Raw genomic sequence first — 24687 nt, forward strand, 5'->3', positions numbered from 1 at the left:
CTGGGCTGGGTCAGGATTTTCCTTTTAACTGTCAAAATTACATTGACCTGGTTTATGGTTAATATTGCTGTAGTTACTGGGCCTTTCCTCATGAAACAAACGCAAATGGAAAAAAATGTTCCAAAAAATGTCTCCCAATAGCTTCATAAAGTGCTACCAATCAATCCCAAAGGTGTGTATGTCAGTTGAAAGGACTACACAGATATATCTGGTACATTTCTGAAGTCAATCCCCAACAATGACAGGGTTTGTCGTTTGGGGATCGTACGTTTGTATAATTCTTGCAAAAAACAATGGATCTCCAATAAAATGTTCTATAGGCCTCTGCCCTCATTTCTAAAATCAAGACAAATTCAGTAATATCAAGCAAACTATTGACAAGAAAAGTCACTTTGAACAGCCAGTGGCTTTTATTGCACAGGTGAAATAGTCACATTAACCTCATGCACTGGTGGAACAACTTTGTCAACTCAAGTTTAAATTTTACAATGATACTCTTCAAAATATTGGCAGTATCTGTCCTTTACAACTCCAGTATTGAGCGTCTGGTGACTGAGTAGCAACTGTGTGGCCACTTTTCCCTCAATATGCTTTGTTTTTTTTTATCCCAAGAGGCAACCCATGTTTAGGTTACGATTAGAACTTCCCACAAAGGTCTACAATGACTGGAATGTCTTTGATTTTAATTTTGGTTACACAGGAACACACATTTTAAAAGCTTTGGCAAGTATACTGGCACAATGTTACAAGTACATCACATTAAAAGTAGTAATATTATAAACATTATTAGTGTTGGTAAAACTACAAAGACAAGGTCACAACATAAATAAAATAACCACAATCATAAATTAAGTACATTACAAAATATTCCAGCAGCAAGAAAGTAATCCCTCTTTTCTGTGGTGGAAGAACCATTTAAACTGGGAATGTTAACCTGACCAGTCCGACAGACTGACCGTGTGCAACTGAAACAATGTGATGCATAATTCAACTTAAAAACACTGAACTGTTGTTGCTGAGTGGACATGCAGGTCTTTGTCACTGTGATTGGCAGGAATGATTCCCAATGACAAAAATCAAAACTAAACTGTAGTTACAAAATTAGAAAAGTGCTAAGTAAGATGACTGGTGGTTCATGTCCATGTCAAGAAGAGCTTTGTTCTTGATTCAGACTAGCTTCCTCTTTCCTGTCGGCTTCAACATGTGCTGCCCAAACTGTGAAAAACAGAGATAATTCAGTTATAAAGCCGGATCACAGCATATCTAACGGCTTATTAAAAGGTTGTACCAAAGGGGAAGCAGGTTTGGACTTTTCCTCTGAAAAAGGTTTGAAATCCTCCTTGTCTTCTTCACTGTTGTGCCTGTAACGATGAGCAAACTTTCTCTTCAGGGCCTCAGCAATCAGAGTCGCTGCATCTACTGGCTCATGGGGCTTTGTTTTAACATCCCCGTCATCACCACGACTGCAAACACAACAAAATACGGCTATATTTGTGGATGCCATAAGAGAAAAGGGTGACATAGGTCACACTTTTACAATTTTAGATTTATTGTAAGTGTAATAACCTACTTTTTGACAGAGCGCAACTTAACTTTGCCAATGTCTTTCAGGATGTCGAGCATGTTGGGGATTTCTGCTGGCTTAGGCTCTAAAACTGTCTGGCTGTCCGTCTTCTTCCCTTTACGCTCCTTAATCAAGTCAATGGCTGAAAATGTCCGCTGGAGGCTTGGGGGAGGTGGTGGAGGAGGTGGTGGGGGAGGGGGAGGCAGAGTGCCACTAAGTGGAGGGGGTGGGGGAGGTGCCCCTGTAGAAGCAGCTGGTGTTAAAGAAAGGAAAAGTAAAGATAAAGGCTTTTGGCTAGATTGAAACACTTCAGTACCATCTAGTGGTCATATACAGACCCTGCAACATGGACTAATTTTCATCTTTACGCACAATTAATTGTCCTTTTTATACATTATTTTTGTGTTTGATTAAGCAAACGATACATTTTAAAAAGGGTGAATAATTTAAAGTAAAATAAAAACATCAATGGTCATACCTGACAGTGAAGTCTTTTCCTGAGCCAAAACTATTTGTGCAATCTGTACTCTGAGTTTGGCCAGTTCGGTTTCAAGCGCACTTATTTTCTGTATGGCCTCATCGTTGGCTACAGTGGGGCCCTGGGGGTCAGGAGGGCCCTGGTTCAGGCTCGGGAGGGATTGTTGTCTGGTCAGTCTCTGTTGAGCTCTGAACACAAGTCCAGCGGGAAGTACAGACCTGCAGACGAATAAGTACGGTTATATTTAGTGATTAAAATAAATTAAAAATATTTCCTTCATAGTTTGAGTTTACCTTGGTCGATCTAAGTATTCTGCATCATCCTCATCATCATCTTCATCAATCCAGCCCACATCAGCGAGAGATGCCACGAGCCCAGGCTGTCTCTTGGCAGCAAACAGGATCCCTGCATCCTCTGTGTACGGATAAAGCTGCCATAGAAAAGGAACAAATGGGTGAAAAGAGAAACTAAAGCGGAAATGATCTTGAATTAATTTACATGTCCTAGGAAGTAAATAAGCCAGTATACAGGCAGCAATTGTGTTTATTCTATCAGTAAATTCTTAATTTATGCATGCCATATTTGATTGTATAGACTTTGCTAATATTATTTTATAATTCATCGTTTTTTGTTGAACCGTCACCGCCAAAACAAGTTCCTATGTTAGCGAACTGCTTAGTGACAATGGCAATATCCCTTTTCTGATATTGACTCTGAGCTAGAGGAGCTGAGGGCTGTTTGTTTGAAGTGAAAGGTCGAGGTAGGTCATTAGTACTTCAGTAGTCTCTAATCAGCTGTAGGTGCTGAAGTTTGATGAACAAAGAACCTCTAGCAGACAGACTACATTCCTCACGACTGGGGAGACTCACAGGAAAAATAACTCAAGACGACAATACAATAAAATAAAAGTAGTTGATGCAGGATTGCCTTTTGTTTATGGATCCCATATAAAAACAGAGGGTGAGGATTAAAAAGATGTGCGAGTCAGGTGTCCTACAGTAATCATGGCCAAGCAGAAAACTATACCATTGTCAAGTCTATATTTAGTATGCATTTTAACATCAAAATATCATAAAAGGCTCGTGTTGACGATGAGATATAAAAGCTACTAATGAAAACACCAGAAACGTTTTTACGAAAATGAACAGATACTTTTAAGAGAAAAGGATTAAAGCGACTGGATGAAACACAAGACTCACCTGAAAATGCACTCTGGAGCTGGGCTTGAGAGGTAAACTGGACGCGATTCTCCTCACTATACTTCTGGAAGATCCATAAGGCTTAGCTGTTCCAAACGCCTGCAATAAAAAACATACAAACAAAGATTTACACATCATCCCGACCTCAGATCTGAGAAGCTGGTCACTCACCAGATCCATTTCGATCCGCGCATTGTTTTTGATCATAACTGAGTGTTCAAATGCCCACATGTCCCCAGTGTGAGGAGGGCATCTTCAGCGACAGGTCACCAGCCAGGCGAACTGGAAAAACAATAAGTCACCATCTTTCACATTGTCCTTTCACTTTCCTGCGACATGAGAGTTTATTACAAAAACATGAATTGGGGAATAAACTAAGGTGAGTTGTTTATCTTAATGACGAAGGTATTTATTTATGTAGTTAAGCAGTTTGGTGAGAATATTTACTTACTTTAACAACTCAATGTGAACTTAGCAGGTGATGTGGCTAACTGTTGCTACACCGTCGGCTTCTTCCAACTTAAGCTGTTCACGAGTATCTGAAAGAGAAAGGATTAACTTTGGCACCCGGACCACTTTAGTATACAAATAGGTAAGAAAGAAAGCGAACTGCAGCACCAATGAACATAAACTTACCAAAAAGGTAACTTTTTGGAAAGTTTTCTGTTTTCCACCTTGTCAAAGCGACGGAAGAACGAGGAGGTTAACGCGAGTGTGGAAGAGGTTGTTTTCAGCCAATGGCAAAGCACTGAGCTGGTCACGTGCTTTTGGATCGCGCAAAAATCACATCGTCATAATTTTATTTTTTGTGTTAATTATTGTGAACTGAGGAAAATACTCATCAATGCCATAACATTATCTGATAAATAAATAAAATAAAATAAAATTAAAGGTGAACACCGTTTGGTCGCTATCGGTCAGCCATAAAAGAGCTAGAGCTTTATGGTATTGTGTTGCCATGGTCATAGTGGCGGCCATCTTGAAATGGCAAAAGCAGCGAAATTCCTGCGTAAAACAGGACCAGAAATGTAATTGATTAAGGGGTATATTTGTGATCCAAAAATGCATGGAATCCTACCTTACTCTGACATATTTAGATGAATTGTTCAAATTAGTGTTCACCCTAGAATATCAACAGAGTTCTTCTAGAAGACAGGAAGTACTTTGTTGAGATTGGTGACTATGTAAGATAAGATAAGATAAGATAAGATATTCCTTTATTGTCCCACATGGGGAAATTTCATTGGTGCAACGCAGGTAGATACAGAGGTAGATACAGAAGAACAGATCACTTATAGGAAGTCTGAAAAACACTTTCAGTAGAAGATCTCCTATAAATAAATAAAAACTCCCATAGACAAATAAATAAATACCATTGCATGTGATCCCCACAGTAATTGCACATGAATATGTGTCACGACAGCACATAGATTGCACATGAATTTCACAGTAATTGCACATGAATTCCAACAGCAATTGCACATATGACAGAATTGCACATCAGTATTAGGTTAGGTCAGTATTGCGACGGGATAACGTGACGATCTCCGGGTAAGACGACAGTTCTCCGCAGTTTCATGAGTTCCTCCTTTGTGGAAACGCGGTACGAGCCGGGGCCGGGGCCGGAGCCGGGGGGCTCAGAGCCACGACACATCGCCACGACACGACGAAAACACTCAATCCAGCCGAATAAAGTCAAAACAAGTTAATTTAAAGCGATTCCAGTGCGTGTCCCGATCGTTCGTGAAGTTCCTCTTTCATATAAACGTGAATATCAACGTGTACCGACGACACGCCGTACTTTAGCGCGGCCGGAGGGCGCGGGGGGGGAGGGGCTGGTGGGCTCGCTCGGAGCTAGCTCACGTCACAACAACACAACGAACGCAATGAAAAACGCTCAAATCCAGCCGAAAAAAGTCCAAAACAGTTGAATTAAAATTATGTCTAAGACTACATGGCTTTGACCTGTGTTGCCCCAAGAGTAAATCCTAGTACCTCTTCTATTCTAGCTCAGTTGATACGCAGCAATAATGTGTCCTGTCACAATTATGCAGACGACACTTAGATCTATGTTTCACTATCGGCAGGTGAATATGGACCAGTGGATTCACTCTGTCACTGCATCCAACAGATCAGTTTGTGGATGTGGATGTAAAACAACTTTCTCCAGCTGAACTCAGACAAGACTGAAATCATTGTCTTTGGCCCACACAAACAAAGACAAATAGTTATTAGTCACCTCCAGTTTTTCGTTCTAAAACTCTAATCATTAGAAATCTGATCAATCAGCAGCTTTAAAGAGACTTAGCCACGCATTTGTCTCCAGTAGATTAGACTACTGTAACGGCCTGCTCACTGGCCTCTCCAAACGAGCTGTAAAACAGCTGCAGTACATCCAGAACGCTGCTGCTCAGGTCCGGACTAGAACCAGGAAGTATGATCACATTAGTCCTGTTCTCAGGTCTCTGCACTGGCTCCCTGTGGCTCAGAGAATAGACTTTAAAGCAGCTCTGCTTGTGTACAAGTCTCTCCATGGCCTAGCACCAAAGTACATCTCAGACATGTTAGTGCCATATGAACCATCTCGGACTCTGAGGACCTCAGGGACCGGCCTCCTGCTGGTGCCCAGAGTCAGGACTAAACATGGACCGGCCTCCTACTGGTGCCAGAGTCAGGACTAAACATGGACCGGCCTCCTACTGGTGCCAGAGTCAGGACTAAACATGGACCGGCCTCCTGCTGGTGCCCATAGTGAGGAACATGGGAAATCTGTGTTTCAGCTTTATGCAACCAAAATCTGAAACAGTCTTCCTGAAGATGTGAGACAGGTTTTGTTTAGCTGTGTATATGACTAAAAGGATTTTGTTTGCTATTTCAAATTATATTTAATGATACTTATTTGTTTTTATTTTTTTGTTTTATGATTTAATGCACAATTTATTGTAGTGTAAAGCACTTTGAATTGCTGTGTGTACGAATTGTGCTCTACAAATAAATAAAACTAAAAACAGTGGTCTATTTTTTATGCAGAATTAAACTGGTGTGTCAATACAGCATATGGACACAATCATTGACGATAATTAATCTGTTTACATCATGTCTATTACTATAAACTAGCGTATTAACTGAAATAAAATAAAAATCACATTAGTATGGTAGAACATTAGATACAGATAGATATAGATATTACAGTTAGAACATGGCTGCTGGAACTGGATGTGGGCTACAATATGTTGCCATGCCGAATATCTCTCTAGTGTTCTATTTACCGCGTTGAGCCTGCTAGCCAATCACATATTAGTAAAGTGTGCGTTTGGTTGTTACACCGTTGATTCCCGCTAAGAGTACTCTCTGATTCTGGCGCCGCTGTGACAAAGATCGTGAGGCCCAGTTGAGGAAAGCCATTGTACCTTTTCATATGTGTCACAAAAAACCCAAACACCGCTCAGCTGCTAGCCGGAGGTCCGAGGCCTACTGCTCCATCGCGTCTTTAACATTTGTGGATATTTTGATTTGATTAGCATCGTTCGTTCCTAAGGTTATCATTGGTTGTCTTGTACTTTTATTGCAAATTGACTGAAAGGTAAGCTGTAATTTGCATGTTAGCCGAGCTGTTCTAGCTTAGCTTCCCAGGGCGTGAGTTGAGGTGCTGACTTTAACAACGAGGTCGTCTTTGACAAAATGTACTTGTACTTTTATTGTAAAGCATTCAATGTCTTTGTCGTTTTCAATTGTTTACTTGTAAAGCATGTGCTGCCTAAACGTGCTATTAGGATTATCCTTTGTTGATGACATGCTACAAGGCCAGAGGGCACCACGTCTTTGTTATTTTAGCTTGAGCTCTATATATGTTTTACCATATTTATTTGTGTTGCCTTCCTCTTTTCCATTGTTTGAATTTATTTTTGTTTTGTTGGCTTTATTTGTTGACATTTGCGGAGCTTTTGGTTAAGCTAGCTAAACATGTAAACCTGAGATGGTCTCTTGATTCAGTGCTAGTACTACAGTTACCACCACGTTATCTTTTGTCATTCCCTGTTTGCTAATGTATGTTTTGTGCTTTGGCCAAAGGACGTGGTTGGTTTGATGTGTGTTGCATCCAGAGGAGCAGCACCATGAGTGCAGAGGTGGACGCTCTGACTGTGGTGAACCAGCTCAAAGACCTCGCTGCTGACCCTCTCAACAGGAGAGCCATAGTTGAAGATCAGGGCTGTCTCCCAGGTCTCATTCTTTTTTTAGACCACCCTAACCCACAAGTGGTCTACTCTGCACTATTGGTATGTATAATGCATCTATATCCTTTCCTAATAGTTAATTTAGAACTATTCAAGCAGCCATTCTGATCTTGTCCTGAACTTTATCATCTCTTGTATTGCGTAAAGTGGCAATGGTCATTATACTCCAAACAAACACAATCATTTGGAAAGAATTGTAGAAAATATTTAGTCAATTTTGATTCAATTGTTCACTTTGTCAAGTTAATATTGTGGCGTTTTTGATCATCAACTAAACAAAGTAATATTTGAATCACAAATCAAAGCTGCCGGCTACTGTAATGTTTTAGCCTGTTTTTTATATATATGTGTATTTCCATCTTGGATAATACGAAGTATTCTTAAAAATAGATTTGGAAAACTTTGGACACTTGCAGTAACAAACACTTGTATTCCACAATTCATATACACACAGAGCAGACAGAAACAATTTATATTCATAAGATGCTAGAATTTAAAAAGTTTTTGTTCACAGCTTTACATAATGCATTTAGCAATCATCAAGCAGTAAGGATCAGGTTGTTGAGCAACATTTGAGTATTTATTCTGACAGATTTACTCTGCCGCACAGGGGATTATGAATAGATGTATTTTATTTTGTAGTACATGGGATCTATAGTGTATGTCCAGAATAGAAGTAGCTCAAAGTATAAAGATGATGCCTATACAAGTCAAATTACTGGAATATTTTTTTCTTGGATTTGTGCTATTACACAGCTTGTTAGTAAAAACACACGGCCCACATCATTCTTCACAAACTTAAACAAACACAGCTTTTTACCTGCAACAATAAATGACTTGTGCATAATTCGTCTCAATACTCCCTGTTTAGCATGTCACGCTCAGTCTTACCAACCCTATCCAAAAGAACATAGTTACACGCGCTAAAACGGCTTCATGTTAGCAACCAAGAAGAATGAATACAGTGGCTTTGTCTGAAATTATTATGTAATCCTATTGAATAACCACTACCAGTGTAGCCGCTTTCATACTCTTTTACATGGTGACAAATAGAGCTGGGCCTTCTTATCCACACACATCACAATACAGCACCAGGGATATAATATAAATAAATGAAGTGTGGGGAGACAGATGGAGATTATGGCTAATTGCGGCTGCTAAAGCCTCGAGTGACTTAAACACAGACTGTGGATGTTCTGCAGAGGCTAAAAACTCTATTTGAAACTGATAAGTATTGAGGAGCCTAAGCAAAACTTACAGCTTTGACTTAAATGGCCCGAAACACAACTAAAAGCCCCTGTTAAGCTTTAATTATATCATTATCACAAATTTCTTTTTATTTTGTGAGAATAGTTTTAAGCCACATCGCCGTTCCCTAGTTCCAGTAACATGGTGCTTGTTGGTTTTCTGCAGGCTGTCCGCTACCTGGCAGAATGTCGAGCCAATCGAGAGAAAATGAAGAGCGAACTGGGCATGATGCTGAGTTTGCAGAGGGTTATGCAAAAGTAAGTCCCAGCCGCTGCATCACACACACACTTGCTGTACACACGCATTTAAAAATGTTTGTTTCGGACAAACCAAAGTCAGGATGACGGGTATTAAAACTGAATTTGAAAGGAACTGGTAGAGGCTTTCATGTCAAACGTTGCAATTCTTTGTGCCAGCTTTCAACATTTTTGATGACGTCAGTTGTTGTTTTTCACTGACGCGTGCCGAAGGATATTTGCAATCGAGGCATTAAATTCCATGTGTATCTTGTTTTGCTGTGGAGGTGTTAAGTGGCTACTGTTTATCATCAACACTCACGTTGGACTATTGTTTCAAGTGGCTGATGGTCGCTAGCCTGTGTGATTTTCCCTCCCTTGTGGCAGTAATGTTGTAGCTTGCCCTGCAGACACACAGTCACTTCAGCTCGACGAGACTGGCATCAAGAGGAGCCCCGCAGTAACAGCAACAGCTTTCTCCCCTCGCAGTCCTGTCACACTGACTTTGAGCAGAGGTCATTCATAGCTCGACAGACTGGAAACTCAACTCAAGGGGCCATTGTGACATGCTTGTAGTTTTTAAATTATGTATTTTTCTTGAAGGTAAATGGAGAAGTGTTTTTTTTTAAATAATTTACAAATCAAACTAATTTGTACCAGAGTATAATAGTTTTCCCTAAAGTATTGAATTCTAAACACAACAGTGGAGGAATGGGTTGAGTGTCACAAAGGGGCTGCGGTGTCAGGCAGCTCATGTCGAACGCATTTACTATAAAAGCAATGACACGTTTGTGACATTGTAACCGATTGGCCTGCAAGGCAAGTATCACTTTTCTCTGCAACACCAAAACATGTAAAAGAATTTGAATAAAACATGACTCATTAACTTGTGACGATCTTGGAAAAAAAAAGTGATGGGAAATACGATTTACACTGTGACCAGATTTGACCGTCGTCTGCACATCTAACATCTGATCCCCACAGAGGCACGTCACCGGGGGAGACCAAATTGCTGGCCTCGGAGATCTATGAGATCCTTCAGTCGGCCGGGAAAGAAGCCGAGCAGGCGGAAGAATCCGGAGCCTCCTGTCGACGCAAAGCCCATTTCTTCTTGGGCTCCAACAACAAGAGGGCGAAGACCGTGGTGCTGCACATCAACGGGCTGGACGACTCGGTGAGGGCTCGCTGTGTGTGCGTTTGTCATGCTCCGACGCACAGCACATGTCTCTTTATGTTGACACTGTGTATTTGGTCTGTCTGGCACGAGCCGAGGGAGGCAGTGTCGGCTTGTAAATGTCAGCTATTGAACAACAGGTCGCAGAGATTGAACCTGAATGCTGCTATGCTGGAGATCTGCAGCTAGCCAGATAGCATTACTGTAGATACAAATCCTCTCCCCCCTGGAATTTCATCAGCATAAGAAAGACAAAAAAGCAGCCAAATCCAAACAAACTGCAAACGGATGAACTGTTCTATTTTGTGTTTACCTTTTTATTCGTTTTTTTGATAGAGCCGCAGAGGACTTTGTGAAGAGGCTTTGCTGAAGATTCGAGGGGTTATCAGCTTCACCTTCCAGATGGCTGTAAAGAGATGCGTCGTCAGGATTCGCTCTGACCTCAAAGCAGAGGTTTGTGTTATTTCAGAAACCGGTCACATTTAGTGGTCTATTGCATTTATGATTGTTCTGATTGTTCTGATTGTTCTGATTGTTCTGATTGTTCTGATTGTAGGCTTTGGGCACAGCAATCGGCTTGACCAAAGTCATGACAGCTCAGCAGGTGGTGAGGACAGAAAATGGTGGAGAGGTACGAACAAGCAGAAGCAAATTCAGAAAAATCTAAAGCTCTGTGTTGTTACAAAATATATATGTATATGTATAAAAAGATCTAGCTGTAGAGTTGTGTGTTTAATGTTGTGTAACTGCCTCTGCTTGAGATTAATTTACACTGACAGATTACACTGCCCACTTTTCTGCTCTGGTATTGGGCTGGTTAATTCTCCTCCACATATATGAAATAATTTGATGTTTTTATCTTTGTTTAACCAGAACGAACGTAAGGTCTAGTTTGTTGCAGTTTCTCCTATTGACCAGCAGGGGTCAGACAAACCTCACTTTTAAAGCGGAGGCATGTGCGCGTATTGTAGTGATTTTAGTGTAAAGATGTATAGGTTTAATTTGACTGTGTTTTTATTGATACTTCTTTTGTTGTTAAACAGTACTTTTGATTTGTGTACTGTATGTTCTTGTGCAGCGGATTGTGCCCTTCCAGGAGGACGCAGAAGTTTCAGTAGAGGAGAACACGGACATCCCGGACTATCTTCCAGAGGAGGAGAGTCCATCCCAGGAGCAGGACAAGGCCGTGACACGCGTGGGCTCCATCACAGATGGCATGGGCTGGCTAAACACTGCTGCTAACTTCCTGTCCCGGTCCTTTTACTGGTGACCACTTCCTAGTCTTTCTCCGCTCGCGGTAATGCCATCCAGCTGCAGCCTAAGCAACAGCCTGCTCGCCTCGCTCACTGCTCCGGACCCCAGCTGTGCGCCACAATAACCTAAACTTTGCATTAAGCTGCACATCCAAACACTGACCATATATCTAAGTAGGACCATATTAGTCATGAACACTATTGCGGTGGCTGTAAATCCAACAAAAACTGGAGTAATCTGAAAAGTAATCTGAAAAAATAAAGCTGGCAGAGGCTGATATTAGTATGATTTTTTTTTATTTTTATTTTTATTTTTTTTTGCATGTTTTTAAATTATGTTTTAAATTTCCCCCCCTATTTTTTAATCCTCTAACATTTTTTGCATACTATGGGTTTTGTGCCAATCATGTCTGATGCCTAGAGCTGTGTTGTTTGTGCCTTTTACCGTGTTATGTTATTTATTCAGCAACTCCAGTTTCCAGATTATCACAGTAGTGCTTCCTGTTAGCCTCCTCCAGTTTATAGCTCTCTAAAACATATTTGAGTAGAAATGGACACCAGCAAGAGCCTGCCGCTTATTCATCTACATTTGATTCATTTTCTGTTTATTTTGCCAATGTAGATTTGCAAAAAGTACACTAAATGGGGCAAAGAGACTGACAACTCTTAAATGGAATTGCACAGACGCAGGCTACCTCTGCTCTCACATCAGCGTTTTGTTTCAGCCACTAAATGTTAAGTCTGCATGAAGAAGAGAATACACCAGTTAACTGTGTGTTTTCCTGGTATTAAACATTTGTACATTATTCTAGGCGCAAGTGTTAGTTTGTATGTTAACCGAGCCAGCAGTGTCCTTAAAGCTAAGATCATGTACAGTAGTTGCGCGCTGCCATGCTAGCAGCAGTCAGCCGATTCCTTACCAATGTTTTATAAATGGTGCCTCTGTAATCCTAGGCCTTTTATTTAGAGAGCAGTTCCATTGACAATTTGAATTTTTTTCCAACATAATTAATTTGATCTTCTATTCATCTTTTAGTGACAGTGTGGCAATTTTGTAGCCCCAACAGTCCGGTGACACGCATCAGGTTTAATTGTATTTTTTGATTTGTGTGCATGTCATTAACGATTATGATGTACAGTGCTGACCGGGCAACATTTTTTGTGTCTAAGGTGATGGAGATGTCACAGTGGGTTCAGGTCAAACTAAGGGAGTGACCTGGAAACCTGCAGAACAAACATTAAGGAGAAAAGCAATAAAAACATGTTTATTCTTGGACACACACCTCAGCTGTAGATTTAAAGGAGTAAAGCTTTCCAGTGTTGTACTTTTTTCTCAAAGAATGATCTCTTGACATTGCTCTTGTGTTTTTATTTTTGCGTGTTCTGACAAGTCTGCTCATCATAAACCTACATTATGTTTCCGCTTGTGTTTTGGTGTCTCCTATAATTCCCACAAATTATAAATAAGTGTACAGACATCACAAGCCAACGCCATTTGTAATATATTGCCATACTGTAATTATTCAAACACAATAAATGTAAAATCAATGCATTTTCCTCTGGTCTCATTATTTTACTAAACATTTCCTGTACTTTTTTCCCCTGTCACTCTGCTGCTTTTATGCTCACTTGCTTTTCTGTTTTTCATCAAATTGCTTAGAGCAGCAGAATTTGCAGTGAAGAGAGGAGAGGGTGTCTTTACTGGTGCAGAAGTGAGGTGCCCCAGGGCAGTCCCGTGGCCGTCCCACCACCTCCCCCACAGTCGTGGAGCTGGTGTGGGGCAGAGGCAGCAGAGGCAGCAGCCAACCCCAGCTGGACGCCCTGGAGCCACTGCTGATGCTGCTGTGTCTCAGACATGAGGCCAGGCCATGGTGGTCTTCACTCAACACTGGGTCACCTCAGTGTAAGTGAACTCAACACAAGGTGAATGGCACATCACAGAAAGTATAGGACTTATATTGGACCTTTCTACATTTTGTATGTGGAGTAGAACAGCAACGTAACCCAGTCATTTTACAGGGGAACAAGAAATCAGACAAGGGCCAAGTCTCCAGTCTCTAATCTGATAGTCTGATGTAAACAGCGTTTTGTAATGAGATAACCCGAGAGTTTAATGACACAAGAAAATTGCTGAAAGTGCATTTCCATCTGGCCAGTTTAGGCCTGAGTAAGAATCATTATCATTAACATACTGTGACCATCCGTGCTTTGTCCAGCCTTTATTGTATGTGCACTAAGCACTTCTCCACACATGGCAAGGCAAGGCAAGTTTATTTGTAGAGCACATTTCATACACAAGGCAATTCAAAGTGCTTCACAGCAGGAAAAATGCATTCAAATCACAAAGAAATTACAGAAACAGAAATACAATAAAATTAACTAAATTAAAAATTATCAATCCAACTGATTTTCTAAACTAATAAAATCACAAACAAAAGAGAAGAGTGCAAAGAAAAAATCCTTTCAGTCATATGCTCAGCTAAACAAAACTGTTTTTAGCTTAGATTTGAACATTGTCAGAGTTGAAGCCTGTCTCACATCTTCAGGAAGACTGTTCCAGATGCACATTAGCAGTGGATTATTTTTTCTTGAATCACTGCTACATAATTGTTGCTTTGCCTGAATATATGTATGTATATATGTATGTATATATTTCAAAAGGAGAAACGTGTCACTGCCTAAAAACATTTCCCTGTAGGATAAGCCGTTACCTTGTTCCCATCAGATAAATGTCCCTAGTCCCGGTGCTGCAGTCCTATCAGCCCAGTGCATGCCCTGTATTCATGACCGGCTCCACGAAGATGCGCCTATTTGCATGGTTAATCTTTACGCAGAGGAGATGCGCTGATGGTGGCAAGGTGCGCCTTCCAGACCCACGGCCCTTGGGGATTTTTTATTGTAGGTTTAGTTCCCCGTCAATGGGATCAGCAGTAAATCCTGCGCGGAGTGTGGCAGGAAATGATGTGACTCCAGCAATTTATGTCAAATAACTTTTGAGGATGTGTGAGCGGTGCGATCAGCGCTTCCAGGGCGGCGATAAGTCTTCGGTAAAGGGCCCTGCGAAGATTTAATTGAGACATTTTTCTTTATCTGCAGCAAAGCGCCGGAACCGAGTTGTTGTGTAAGGAGATGTAATGTCTCTCTTTAACCAAGGGTCAACATCTAGGATGGGGAAAGGTCGCTGCTTGAGCATCACATTTGATCACTTTGTACAAGTATGCGTCACAAAAAGTTTAGTAAAGCTGCAGAGTAAGACTGTTTATGAAGGCCATATCTCACTTATGATATGGGTGTCCAAGATAAGTTATTGGTTAACTATATAAGAACAATCTATCATGGTTCTCTAGTCTAATGTTCTTGTAAATAGAATAACAATGAATAGGCCACATCATTAAAAACTAGAAAATCCGATATACATTTGCATTTGCCTTGAATTAAAGCTATTCAATTATTCTAAGCTGATAAAACTATTGTTATTAAGAATATAATGACACTAAACAAGTTTCCTCTCCAGCCCATAGACTCAATTGTAGTCCCAGCTGTGAATTCATTTAGCACTTTCATCACCAAAAAGTGTTTAGATATTTTTCACAGATAGTGATAGATTAAAATGTCCCATGTAGAGTAGCTATGTGGAATTTAGCTTTTGCTTTCCCTCTTTTCTTGTTAGTCTCTCGTCAGATTTAAGGAAAACACACTTAAATTACCAGATCAAATGAAAGATACAAGCTTTTGTCATTTTCTGTGTGTAATAAATGTGTGTGGTGTCTCATCCCGTGGCACCTCTACGGCTGCCAGTCCGCACTCTGATTGGTTGGATGAAATATTACTGGTGAAAATTAAAAGGTCCCAGTGTCAAAATAATTCATGATATGCATATCTTCCCCCTGGCTGATGAAACGGCTGATATCTGGATTAGGCAGATAATAAAAGAGATCAGAGCGCAGTTATAGTGTTACAGAGGCGGGAAAGGGGCATCTTCTTTAGTGTGATGGTGGTAGGGTCAAGATACAAGTGTGTGTTAGAAGGGCACTGACCATCACACGCACACACACACTTCCCTGTGATTTGAATATCTGCTGTAATTGTCCCAAAACGACTCATCATGGATCTGCCTGCTGCCATTAGGGTCCAACAATATGGTGTGACATTCAAATTCCCCTCAATGACAGGTTATTAGGCGCCTCCCAGCCGCAGCAACGTAATTAAGCACCGCAGCGTTGACCTGTAATAAGATGTGATGGCTCAGTCGCATGGGGCAAAGAGGAAATGGTTGCTTTGTTAAAATATGGCAGGATGGGAAAAACAAGACAGCTGTCAATAAACACTTTGATTCAAATGAGAAGGCGATTTGGTTTTATAAGTGTTTGCGAGGTGCCATAGAAAATGCCTGCACAGATGCCTCAGCGGTTCTCCATGCGAGCCAACACATTCTGCTGCAAAGACAAATTAATTTTTAATTCTCGTTGACATTTTGTTCATGGACTTATACGTCTATAGTGTGTTTTAGGTGTGATAAAAATCTTAAAAGTGATGCTAAAGCAAGCAACCTGAGAAAAAAACAAATGTGTGACTTTAATTTGGTGACACTAAAAGCCGATTATACAATTTAAGACATGCTGTCTAAAGCCCCCGCTTTCCCCTTTAGAACAAGTGGACGTTGTGATGAGCAATGGACCCATCTGTTGTGCCCTCTCCTCCAACTGGTGTGTGAATATGATGTAGTCTGGAGGTGCCACTTCCAAGTCCGAGCTGCGGAGCAGTGCTACCTGGGGAGAACACTACTCTTACACTCTTACACGCTTGCACACTTACACTCTTACACTCTTACACTCTTACACACTTGCACTCTTACAATGGGCTTAATGTGTGATCTAATCCTATAACCTTAATGCAGCAAATGTAGTTTGGAGATTGGAATACATTTAAAATATTAAAATGTCTGCATAGCAACTTTATTTTGAACATTGATAGTGCAAAACAAAATAATTGAGTTTAGAAGTTGAGTGGCTGAGTGGTCCAAGCAGTAGCACTTATGCCAGGCTCTGTGCGCTCGGCCTCAGTGTTGTCAGATCTATTGATTTATTGATTTATTTCACTTCACATCGGCCTACGGGGAAATTTTTTTCCAAAAGAAGCCAAAATCTAATGTTTAGAAAATAATAAAACTTTGTGTCAGTCTAAAGCCATTAAGTCTTCACTATGACAGAGCTACTGGCCAGAGCAGTGAGCGGTGTTTCAAAGACCCGTGGTGGTGGTTTTAGGGGCTGCTGGTGCACAGAGTTGATGCTGCTTCTTAGATTGGACCCTGTGCGCACCTCTGCCCGAAAGGCCTGGTCTGTGTGTCAAAGTGTAGGCCACAGACCTGTGTAATGGTGGCTATGTGGCATGGCTGCTGAACAGAAGGTCTTCTCTCCCTCCCTCCTCTGTCTGTCTTCCTCGCTCTATCACGCCCCCCCCTCTCCTTTCATAACGGTGGCAGATGGCTGCAGATGAATCCCTCATAATCATGTCAGGACGGCTCCTCCGATCCCAATTCATCTCTTTAAACACATTTCATCAGACGCAGAATTACACAAAGATAAAGGCGGCCAGCCGACAACAAAAGCACACAAAGATTGTCCTTGCAAACAAGTGTTCCCGGGCCGTAACACCACTTAATCATTTGCGCTCCTGTTCCTGCTCCTCACCCTCTGTACTATCAACTCTACCTCATTTCCACTTCACTTCTTTATTTATAGTTTAGCTCTGCCGTTAATTGTTCCAATCCCCAGCCAGTGTCTTTATTAAACATAAATCTTTGTAACAAGCTTTACTCTCATCAGCGCGACTGTCTACTTGGGAAAGACAGGTGTATAAAACCTAACCATATCCCAAGTCTGGACTGGGACCTTCTAATGCTCGCCCTTTTTAGAGCGCTGATAACATGTCATAAAGTTGAATTGTTATTTTTCCGCCGTGCCCCCTCCTCTTGCGCCCCGGTGTCACCCATCCGCACAACGCCGTTAATTGTGGATCAGGTGAAGTTTGTCTCACCTCATTGGATGGCCATGCTCTGCTAGGGCCATTTTCCCCACTCAAAGGCCACATCATTTCACAGCCTCCTACTTCTCATTAATCCCGCTCCTCTCACAGTTCCAGATCATAGATTTGTTTTGCTCCTGTTTTCTGATTCACTGCTCTTTCAGCCACACCTGCACTCGTTCTGCGATATTTGGCAAAATTCACATGACAATGGTTAGTCAATGAAGTCGAATGTATTTTCTGTATCAAATTACGACTGATTACAGCAGGAGAGATGCAATAGCTGTGTCTCGCAGAGGTATACGAGGATCAGACTTGAACCATGGATCAATTAGTTTTGTAGTAAATGCTCTCTCTTCAGTTAGCTATTGGCCCACACTGGAAAACAAAGCTCAAGGTGCGTTATGAACATTTTAAACCGATAACCACAAAACAAATGAAGTTGTCAACCACTTCTCGGGCATAACAGTCGTTACGTCACTAAATATAGAGTACACAAAGAAAAGATTTGTAAATTAAACCTTTCAGGGCAGCCACGGAAAATCATCAAACATTCATTCTGGATTGAAACTAGAAGTAGACTATTTTGTTGAACAATTCTTCAAATTTCAACCAATATATTTTGCAAACTGACCAACAATCCAGTTTGCAATATTATGTACAATGGAACATGAATTTGAGTGTGTGTGCGTGTGTGTGTGTGCGTGCGTGCGTGTGTGTGTGTGTGTGCGTGTGTGTGTGTGCGTGCGTGTGTGTGTGTGTGTGTGTGTGTGTGTGTGTGCGTGCGTGCGTGTGTGTGTGTGTGTGCGTGTGTGTGTGTGCGTGCGTGTGTGTGTGTGTGTGTGTGTGTGTGCAGGAGTAACTTGTCCACGTATAACTACTGAACTAAGACATTAAAATAGGAAAGATAAAACTTCACTTCACCCTGAAATACAATAAAACTGATTGTAAATGATGCGAGACTAAACAACACAGCCGTAATTTGGAGTCTTTGTGTCTCGTCCGTGTGTGTTTCTGATCAACTCCACATTCAGTTTCTCTCTCCACTCTTTAAACTTTTTCTTGTTGATTTATAAATTATGCATGAGGGAAAAGCTGAAGATTTTTCATTAACATAAAATAACAATTTGCTAATTTATGGAAACTCCTAATTACTTTCCTTATTTGCCATGACCGTATTAAATATTCATAAATATGTGATTATTACTTTGATTTGACTGTCATTCGGTTTAATCGACTAGTTTTGCCTCACAATAGCCGCGTGCAGCTTGAGAAAAACAGAGAGAACAATGAATGAGCAGTTTGTGCATTCAAAGTGCAAACCTTCCTCCGTAGCTGTACTTCATAGTATTCACATGGTTATTCAACTTCTTTGTCACTTTTCATGCAAGTGTTGTTATGCAGAAGAGGTGAAAGGTCACGTTGTGTTTTCAAGCTGATGCTGTTTATTGTGTGTAAACAGACTTATATGCTTCACATCTAGGAATAATCTTGTATTCCTGCTGTCATGAACTAAACAAGTAAAACAGTTAGTTTAACTGTTTTTAAGGGCAGATGTGAATGAGGATGAAGAGCAGGAAGAGACATGGTGGAACTCATTAGACATGTGTGGGGCAGCGTAAACTCCTATGTTATTGTACAGAAAGTAAAACACCAATTTGATACTGTTTGTTTAAACAATTAAAATAACAGTTGTGCTCAATGATTTTGCATAGATTATCAGGGGCATTCAAGAGCCAATCTTCTCCATTTGTCTGTGCTCTGGACAGGAAGCATTACCATTAGAAATCAAACTTCTTTTGAGGCTGAGTGACAAAAAAAAAAAGAATGAGACTATCTTTGCCACGAAAATGAACTACATATTAGCTTTGAGCACACACTCATTTAAACAAGCAGCCACAGAGACAATCAAAATGCATTAATTCAATGGCCTCCACCCAGAACTAATCACTCAATTTTCCGATCTGCAGCCCAAGAATACAGCCTCCACTCCAGTTCATTTTCACAAATAAAAACGGCTAACAGACTGCTCCGAAAGACTCTCTTTGCATATCTTCTCTTGCTTTATCCACACACAGTTGTCAAGGCCTGTCTCCAAGCCAACATTTTTCCACTGAGAAGTCTTGGAGGATCCCATCTGGGAAAAGCTCGAGGAGGTCTTTTGCTGTCACTGCGTCTGTTGTCAAGGCTGCGTTTAACCCCAAATTTATGACTTTGTTATATCAGAACTAATTAACAATATTTCACCCCAAAGTGAGTGACGTTGACGAAAAACGCAAAGCTGAGGCAATTTAGCTCTATTTGTGGATTAATTTGGGCCCACCTGTGATGCTTGGTGTACTAAGTAGGTACATCAGTTTTAATTACAATGCCTGCACAGTGGGTTTAGTTACATTACAGTATTAATTAGCACATTTAGCATGTATCACAGTGACAAACGGTTGCGCACAAGCACTCGGCTCACTTCTGCTTCTCCAGACATCTTCACAGATTGTCCTTCGAACAACCTTCGGACCTAACCAGGATTAAGTCTAGGAAAGATCCATTACTCTAACCACCTTTTCCATCTCTGGAGCCAAACTATACATTTTTATGCAAAACTGATAAACATGTTGGCAATAAGTTTAAATGGATTGAAGCAAACATTTAGCAGAGGTAGCCCCATGGCCTTTGCCCACATCATTAGCCTCTTCATTCACTTGGCTGCATTTATCTCCTCAGAGATAATATGATTCGCGCTCGACTGCCACTCCACTCGTCTTCATCTGGAGGCAAGAGCATTACCTTTGAACCCTGCACCACAGACATGTGAAACAATGAGGGAACACTGAAAGATCATTCTTCATTTTAGGATCAGATTTGACTGCATCAAAGCTAAATGATCTTTTTTGGTTCCCCAGCACAAAACGCTTGAATGTTCTATTACTAGAACCTTGTGGCTTAATTTGGACAGGGCTATCTCACAATTATCAAGTATTCCTTGTATAACATTGACTTAATGTGGCAACATTCCGAGGGGATAATTCAACTTCACTTGTACTTAAGGATCAAGTCAAGATTATTTGGTTAATTGATAATCATAATTATTCAGGTCACAATATAACTGTAAGAAACAAAAATAATAATCTTGACAATTTTTTGTTCAATATATAGCCCAAAAATAGACCTAAATATAAATGGCTCTTTTTGTCACTTTTAACTTTGAGGAACAGTGACATGTTAGACCGCAGGAATGAAAGAAAATTAAAGATTTCACACATAACAATTGTTCAATCTGGATGTTTTTTCTCACAATAATAGTAACTCTAAAAATGTATTGTGACATCCATACTTGTACTATGATATTAATAAGCAAAAAGGCATTTTATGCAATAAAGACCAACATTTCAAAACCATGATCGCTGATACCTGTAAATGAGTTCTTCCTGGTCTTGTATATTCTTTGATTGTGTACACCTGTCTTATTGGTGTGCATCCAAAGTAACATGCTAAGCACCGCTGCCAAACAAGGAAACAAATACCTTATGGCAGGTAAGACTGGTTTTGGCAATAACACTCTGGATATTCTCACAGTTGGGCTTCTGCCATGGGAAAGCCCGGCAAAACAGCAATACAACATGCCCCTTGGGTATTCGCAAAACCATGTAATAAGTAATGTTTGAAAGCCAATACTTCTGTCACTTGTGCAATTGCTTTTACAACCTCTACATGCCTACTTTCACTGTGGTAACAAGTATAATTAGTCAGAGATTAAGTAGTAATAAAAGTAAAACCCTTAAACGTAAATTAAAAATAAAGTATCTAGTCTTTTGTGGCCATATTACTGTGTTATATTAAATTGCATAAAGATGATTAATGTAGCAGTCCTGGCTTATAAGCCTATATACAGAGGTTGGGGCACAACTGAAATGTATCCAGCTCTGAACTGGAGAGAGGTGCTCCTCATTTAGACCTTGGCTCCTACTCTCTTCCCCCAAAGTACTGTATTAATCATAATCACACAACACCATTAGACTATGTCATTCTATTAAAGAAATCACATTATCATACATTTCATTAATTAAACTCAAAGCGGTCCATCCACTCACAGGAAGGACCCTCTCCCCTGTGTCTGTTCCACTCGGGGCAGAAGAGCAGGAGACGGGGGCGGAAAGCGGGTGAAGGGGACCAGACAGAGGCCAAGACACAAGAGCACTCCACTCAGCTTCGCTCCAAAGTGAAATCAAGGGGACAGATATTTGCATGTGACACCATTTCCACAGTGGGCTAAAGTTGGAGACAGAGACACAGCAGCACCTGAAAGCTCAGGACAGGTTATGTGGAGGAAAAAAGATGGAAAATCAGGGACTCACCTGTCAAAAGGAGTTTGAGGACAAGTGTATATGACAGGGGGCTGTGAAAAGGTTAGGAGGAAGAACAAAAATTGTACATCACTATTGGATCATAATCACTTTTGTTAAGAAAGCGTAAATGTATTCCTGTAGAATTTAAAATTTAGAACCAAAAACAAATTCCATGTTTGCCTATAGTAGGCGATATTGACAAAAATGTCTCAACAACAAAAAATAGTATCTCGATAACGAAAGTCAATCGATATCATGTAATTCCAACAGAACTGTGTTAAAAAACAAACTATCACACAAATGTGAAATGTCTGTAAAATGTATCACAAAAATGCAAACAAATCTCACATTTTAGTTTTTACAACGTACTTGATATACACATTTTGCATATCTTAAAAACAACATTCAGGTTATTATCTAAATGTTGATATATTGCCCACTTCTATTTGTGCCATTGCATTATTATGGTGTAAGATAGTATACTCTTGTGGGTACAGTTTGTGTCCCTGCTCCAGTCTGCCGTCTCGCTGAGTGTGTGGCTGTGATTAGCATGGGTAGTGTACGTCCCGTCACGCTGCAGTGTTGACCTGTGCTGTCATCTCCCTGATTACCTCCCTGATTCACTTTCCTTGTTTAGTAGTGTGCAATCAATCATAATCAATTAGCCAAAATGTTGAATCATTAAAACCATTATCATTAATTAAAATAATTAACACTTTCTGCCAATGCTTCATTACCACTGTTGTGTAACGTGTCTGTGCCACAAACCACATTTCTCTACCTTTTCTTCCTCCACTCAAATCACACAGTTCTTTAGCGCGCACGCAAATAAAACCAGCCATTACTAATTACTTTATCATTTTTCTCAGTGTGTAAAAATTGCAAATCAGCATGTAATTATCACTGTGAAATAGGAAGAACTAAAATGCATTTAGATAAATACAAATTCAAGTGTTGTGATGCTATTCTGTTTTTTTGGCCAAATTATTGTCTTTTTTTGTGCTTATGACTGGCTGAGGAGGCAGTGTTAGGTACACAGAGGACTTGTTAGAATTTAGGACAATTGTTGTGAGATTTGTTTTTAATAAAAGTCCTCTAAGTCCAAAAATAATAACTACTGGTTGATTTATAGTATATAGTGTAAGACATGATTCGAAAAATAGCCAAACATTTTAAACCCGTAAATAAACACAACAACATTCTAACTATAGTGTCTCACCTCAAGAGACAGAGAGAAGAAACATTGAACCTTAATGGTGAGTGAAAATACAGGGAGATCCCAAACGCTGGTCCCCTGAGAGTGACAGACACGTGGCTCACTTGTCCCGGACCCGCAGTCCTCCTGTGTGCGCCTGCTGCTCAGACCTGGCACAGACCTGTCGTTTGCTAACCTTCAATTATTCCTGGTGAGTTTGAAAATGGGCTGTGGTCCCTGGAGGTGTGTGTGTGTGTGTGTGTGTGTGTGTGTGTGTGCACGGGGCATGTGACTGCCCTCCTGCTCTGACACTACGGAGGTGCATCACTCACTGCCACCTGGGAAAGCTGCCGTCTCATTGGGGTCATGCCACCTACGGGACGGTTAGGCAAGAAGAAATGGGCCTGAACATTAAACCGTCCCCAGTCTGGGCTCCATTAAGTTACCACACTCTGTCACGGATGTTCATTATTAAGAAGAAGGATTCAAGGGCCAGTTTGTATCTGCGGCACATGCCAAGAGCCCATAGTCGCAGCATAGTCTGAGTCTGTTGTCTTCCCCAGCCAGACAGCTCTGCCGATGCCGTGGCACCCACTGGCATGTCTGAGGCGTCCCGCAGAGTGAAACCACTGAAACAGGCTGCCTGACAGGAGGGGCCTGGGCACATGGGCACCGCGCTCCTGCTCCACCCCCGGTCCCATGTTTGAGCCCATCACCCGATTACGTATTCACCAATGAGCCAATAGAGGAGAATTATTTCACTTTGTGGTTCCTATACCACCCATAGCCAGATATATACAGCCTATGATACTGCCCCAAGAATGACAAAACATAATGTCTTGTTTGAATACGCTTCTTTATATTGATTTTTTATGCTAATGCAATGCAATTTTCAGGTTTTTTACCTCATGGAGAAATTGTTACTGTCCACTTTTAACAAATTCTAAGCTTTACTATAACAAATTCAACAAACAAAGCTTTACTGCTCACTGCATTGGATAAATTACTTTCACTAGAACAAATGTCTATTAAAGAGAAAAGACATCCCACTTAGTGTATTTCCAGCCGCTTGTTTATGAAGTAGGGCGCTCCTTGGTTTGGGAGCGACAGAGACAGGCCAGGCTGTCAAGTCATAAAGGATGCACTCGGAGAGAGCAGACATGATTTCATGGCTAATGATTCCCACACTAATATCAGTGTGGGCTGTGGAGGGGATAACCAAGTTGAGCTGTCTTAGTTCAAATGATTCAATTAGGCCAGCTGTCCCTATTTGTCATGGCTCAACTGGCTTTGAGATTACCTTTCCAGAGTGCATACGTGCCTCTGCATCGCACTTACACCAGCTCCACACTTACAGAGGAGTCAGCGGAGAGGAAGAAGAGGAGGAAGAATGCAATGATAACCGCATAATGCATTTAAAGACTGCATCCAATTACTGAGATAAAGGGCCTTTAGTTTTTGTTGGGGAGCCTCTTTTGTGAAGTCACTCAGATTGTTAATAAATGCTTGAGTGCCTGAATGATAAAATTGCCTTGATCACTTAATTGCTGTTAAAGGTCAAGAGGCATAAAAGAAAGGATATCCCAGATTTATCCAGAATATATTTGTACTGGATTTGAGAGATTTAAAATTCAGATTCCAGTTTCTCATTCTTATATTATAATCTATTAGGGGTTCAATTCAAAGAAGCATTAGTGTCATTAACGTTGATTGAGCGGATGATCAAAGGGCGATGTCT

At 40.8% G+C, this 24687-nt stretch overlaps 2 protein-coding genes across 2 annotated transcripts; one reads left to right on the top strand and one right to left on the bottom strand.

Annotated features, from left to right (window-relative positions):
- Positions 1-576: 576 nt before the first annotated feature.
- Positions 577-3945, bottom strand: mtfr1 (mitochondrial fission regulator 1). The gene is made up of 9 exons (XM_072450790.1): positions 3878-3945; positions 3693-3780; positions 3413-3523; positions 3242-3340; positions 2336-2472; positions 2043-2260; positions 1571-1817; positions 1289-1463; positions 577-1215 (listed from the first exon to the last, which is right to left on the bottom strand). The coding sequence occupies exons 3-9, from the start codon at positions 3470-3472 to the stop codon at positions 1168-1170; spliced, it is 984 nt and encodes a 327-aa protein (XP_072306891.1). The 5' UTR covers positions 3473-3523; positions 3693-3780; positions 3878-3945; the 3' UTR covers positions 577-1167.
- A 2696-nt stretch (positions 3946-6641) lies between these two features.
- On the top strand, positions 6642-12939 carry armc1 (armadillo repeat containing 1). The gene is made up of 7 exons (XM_072450792.1): positions 6642-6824; positions 7313-7518; positions 8890-8981; positions 9945-10134; positions 10471-10587; positions 10691-10765; positions 11213-12939. The coding sequence occupies exons 2-7, from the start codon at positions 7357-7359 to the stop codon at positions 11402-11404; spliced, it is 828 nt and encodes a 275-aa protein (XP_072306893.1). The 5' UTR covers positions 6642-6824; positions 7313-7356; the 3' UTR covers positions 11405-12939.
- The last annotated feature ends 11748 nt before the right edge of the window (positions 12940-24687 follow it).

The sequence above is a fragment of the Eucyclogobius newberryi genome, unplaced genomic scaffold (genome assembly GCF_026437365.1).
Source record: "Eucyclogobius newberryi isolate DKJ021-1_F unplaced genomic scaffold, fEucNew1.0.hap1 SCAF_18, whole genome shotgun sequence".
Taxonomy (NCBI): domain Eukaryota; kingdom Metazoa; phylum Chordata; class Actinopteri; order Gobiiformes; family Gobiidae; genus Eucyclogobius; species Eucyclogobius newberryi.

Bases quoted from the DNA above. Each gene is read 5' to 3' on its own strand.
- mtfr1 (XM_072450790.1), bottom strand. From the start codon at position 3,472: ATGTGGGCATTTGAACACTCAGTTATGATCAAAAACAATGCGCGGATC. The intron at 2,473-3,241 runs GTGAGTCTTGTG...TTTCTATGGCAG, and splicing joins GCTCCAGAGTGCATTTTCAG to CTTTATCCGTACACAGAGGA. The intron at 1,464-1,570 runs GTAGGTTATTAC...TTGTGTTTGCAG, and splicing joins AAGTTGCGCTCTGTCAAAAA to TCGTGGTGATGACGGGGATG.
- armc1 (XM_072450792.1), top strand. From the start codon at position 7,357: ATGAGTGCAGAGGTGGACGCTCTGACTGTGGTGAACCAGCTCAAAGAC. The intron at 8,982-9,944 runs GTAAGTCCCAGC...TGATCCCCACAG, and splicing joins TTGCAGAGGGTTATGCAAAA to AGGCACGTCACCGGGGGAGA. The intron at 10,588-10,690 runs GTTTGTGTTATT...TTCTGATTGTAG, and splicing joins GCTCTGACCTCAAAGCAGAG to GCTTTGGGCACAGCAATCGG.